The sequence below is a fragment of the Pinus tabuliformis genome, chromosome 5_2, assembly GCF_031772625.1.
Source record: "Pinus tabuliformis cultivar Carrire ecotype Pingquan chromosome 5_2, CPIR1, whole genome shotgun sequence".
Taxonomy (NCBI): Eukaryota; Viridiplantae; Streptophyta; class Pinopsida; order Pinales; family Pinaceae; genus Pinus; species Pinus tabuliformis.
Genome location: NC_142306.1, coordinates 755,979,744 through 755,983,542, shown reverse-complemented (window position 1 = coordinate 755,983,542; position 3,799 = coordinate 755,979,744). Strand labels below are relative to the sequence as shown.

General features: G+C 40.4%; 1 protein-coding gene across 1 annotated transcript; it reads left to right on the top strand.

Moving 5' to 3' along the window:
• Positions 1 to 312: 312 nt before the first annotated feature.
• LOC149161468 (uncharacterized) lies at positions 313 to 1,089 on the top strand. Its single transcript, XM_089434890.1, has one exon. The coding sequence runs from the start codon at positions 313 to 315 to the stop codon at positions 1,087 to 1,089; it is 777 nt and encodes a 258-aa protein (XP_089291016.1).
• The last annotated feature ends 2,710 nt before the right edge of the window (positions 1,090 to 3,799 follow it).

Sequence of the window (3,799 nt, the reverse complement as noted above, 5' to 3'; positions counted from 1 at the left end):
CACATTGGCTTCCCTGAAGGATATCAACATCTTCTCTCTGAGGGAAGATCATTACAAGATCACAGAGCAATTGACGACTACAACATCAAGCCAGGATCTAGTATTATACTCAACGTGAGGCTGCATGGAGGTGCAGCAGCCAGCGGCCTACGAAAACAAACCGAAGGGGGCAGTGGATCCAAAGCAAAACACAACCCAGAAACACACCAGCAACACAGAAGCGAAGGAACATCTTACAAGCATATTCTACAAGGGGGGAAATCTTCTTCTGCAGTTCCATAGTAGGCCGGAACAGAACCCAACCCATATATCATGGAGCAACTGAACTATACACCTGAACTAACAATAGATATAATAGAAGTAGAGGAGGTACGTAACATTTACGAAAAGCAAGCCCTCATCTATCGCCTCAACGGTTTCTGGCCAAAACCCATGGACCTTTTTCACTGGATTTTCACAAAATGGTCTCTTAATTGTGATGTCATGCTCTGCTCCAAAGGCTTCTTTATAGTCAAACTCCCTTCAGAAGAGGTCAGGGCCCTAGTAATTCAGGAGGGACCGTGGTTCTGGGGATCTTCAGGACTCTTCATTACACCTTGGACCCCAGAGTTTGATGCAAACCCCTTCATCGTTTCGAGGATGCCAGTATGGGTACGACTACATAACCTTCCTGCACATTTTTGGGACCAAAAGACTCTCGCATGCATCGGAAACTCCTTTGGCAGATATATTAAAATGGATACTGAGCGAGTGGAAGATGGAATCTACACTTTCGCACGTATCTGTGTGGAAGTTGATCTCAGCAAAGGATTACCGGACTGCATAGTACTGAAGCACAAAGATCGTAGTTGGATGCAAACAATAGATTATGAAAATACAGCATTCCGATTGATAATATGTCGGCAGACAGGGCACCTACAAAATGCCTACCCAGATTCCAAAAAAGAGAGCCAAAGAAGGAGGAAGTCCGGGAAAGAAAAAGGGTGGACATTCCCCCCACCAGACCCTGAGGAACAGGAAGCAGGTGAGGAGGAATTGCCCATCCCAAATGAGAACAGCCAAGCAGAACCGCAGAAACAATCTCCATAAGTGCCCATGGAATCGCAACCGGAAAAGGCTTTCGACACAATGGAACTCAGTGGAACCAAAAGGCAGCATAAATCGGACACCTCGGACTCTAACAAGGAAAATCCTCGACCCGGTGAGGAAAACCCACTTCAACTCATTCCCATGCATCCGGCCCAAGGCGAGTGGTGCAAGGTAGAGAAGAAAAATGGGAGGAAAACTTGATCTTCCCCCTATCTGGCATCACAGTGCTCCAGGCATGGTTTATTTTTATCAGTTTTTTTTCGCTGTACTTGACACTTGCGTCAACCATTTTTTGTCAGGCTACATTGCCTTGTCTTTGCAATGCCTAGGCATCTACAAAATGTAATTTTCAAAATTAATGGAAATTACGACTTTTTCCAAGGGGAAAAAAAAACTATAGCATTAAAGATAAAATATCATGACTTAGAAAAACATTAAAATCTTGAAAATTTCTTAACCATGGAATTAAAACCAAAGACTATGACTACAAGAAAATATTAAGTTTTCAAAATATTTCAAGCATGGCATCATGGAAAAATTTTATGACTAGAAAAACTTAAAAAATGAACACCTGAATGAAAGAGTTATTATACCAAGAGTAATTTATTTTTTAAATGCTAAATGTATAGAGATTTTAAAATCTTAGACTAAGACAACTTGGTACATTGCAACAAAAATTAAAAATCAACCATCAAATTGACACGCAATGTAGTCGAATTGGACCCATTGTAATGAAAACTTATAGACTAACCATGAAATTGACACATTGTGGATACAAAATCGGTTCATTACAATGGAAATTTTAAAATGAACTATCAAATTACACATAAGAGGATCAGGTAGTTCGATGAGCATTGACCCTGTAGAAAAAAATTAAAAAAAAAAATAGCTAAGATATATCTATCTATATATATATATATATATATATATATATATATATATATATATATATATATATATATATATATATACAAAAGAAAAAAAAAATCAAATATTGAAAGAAAATAATAAAAACAAAAAAAAGATACAAAAAAAAACAAATATTAAAAAATATAAAAATAAAGAACACAAAAAATAATACATAAGAAAACAAAAATTCAAATATTGAAAGAAAAAAATCAATAAAAAATTTAAAATTTAAAAAATAATAACAAATAATAAAACATAAAAAATAAAAATAAAAAATATGACAAAAAAATCAAATCTATAAATATATAAAAAAAGACAAAAAGGGTTTTGGATTGACGGGATTTGGAGGTTGAAGCGGAGCGATGGCAGGGTTCTGTGCGATTAGGGTTCCAGCAAGGTTTTCTGCCGCCATCGACGCCACCACAGTTTTGGATGCAGGAACGGACTGGGGACTGGCTGCGAGACCCTCTGCGCTGGAAGATTTCCTTAAGACGTGGCCTGGAATCCTTAACGGAAAGAAGCAACAGGTCTCGAACCTTATGAAACAGGTATTTGATTTTTTCTCCCCTTTCTCGGCATGTTTCGTAATCCTCAGGGCGACTCTGGACATCCCCCTTCACTGGCCGGGTTTTTATGCATTACATCTTTCGATCCACACACAGCCATTGGGTGTTTCGCCCTCCTTAACGGGTGATTTACCCTGGTCGTTTTGCCCTGGTCGCGGAAAGGGGAAAAAGAGTCGAATGCCAAATCCTCTGCCCCTTCTTGGATTTCAGGGGCGGCATGGAACGGATCCGCTCCCCCTTTATCACCATGATTGCAGTTCGGGCCTTTATCTAACAGATCTGGCCATCAATCATAAGATGGGCCTTCGTGTGAATACAGATCTTATGCCTCCCATCGCCTCAACGAGGGACGGCATCAAACGACCGATCTGGCAATCAACGACTGGAGGGACAGAGCTCCAAATAGCAGTAGTTTCAGGGGATAAACAATCTAATCCAGCCCTCCAGGACCCAGAACAAGACCGCATTCAAATTTTCATCAGAATCCTGCCAGGAAAAACTATTTGTAAGCATTTCTGGACAGGATCTTTGATAAAAAATATAAAGGATGAAATACAGGCAGATACAGGCATCCCATCAAATCTGCTAAGCTTGATACATGCAGGCAAAATCCTGCAGGATAATTTAACAGTACAACATTATGGTATTGGTCGAGACTCAACCATCACTGTAAGCACAAGGCTAAGAGGGGGAAGCTCTAGCCCAGGGCCTAAAGGCATAAATTCCTTTAAAGATGCTGTCAAAGGGAAGTCAAAACCTACAGGACCCCACCACGACGCAGCAAAGGGGAAAGAACATGCAGCTATTAATATACCTCCAGGGCAGTATATCGTGGATGAAGTACCAGAGAGCCCCTCCATTCCGCTGGATATCCCAGAGGTAGAATGCATATTCTCAGATCTACAAAAAAAGGCTGTTATTTGTAGATTTAACGGCTTCTAGCCTAGAACAGATGCTCTGTATCAATGGATCCATACGGCTTGGACAACAAACTGCCAGATCCACCTATGCTCGAAGGGTTTCTTCATAGTAATTTTTCGCGCTGAAGAAGAAAGGGAAAAAGTATTCACTGAAGGACCATGGTTCTGGGGCAGTGCGAGATTATTTCTCACCCCTTGGTTCCCGGAATTTGATCCAAATACCATGGTGGTATCAAGGATGCCGGTATGGGTAAGGATGCACAACCTTCCGATACATTTCTGGCACTTCAAGACCTTATCATTTATAGGGAATAC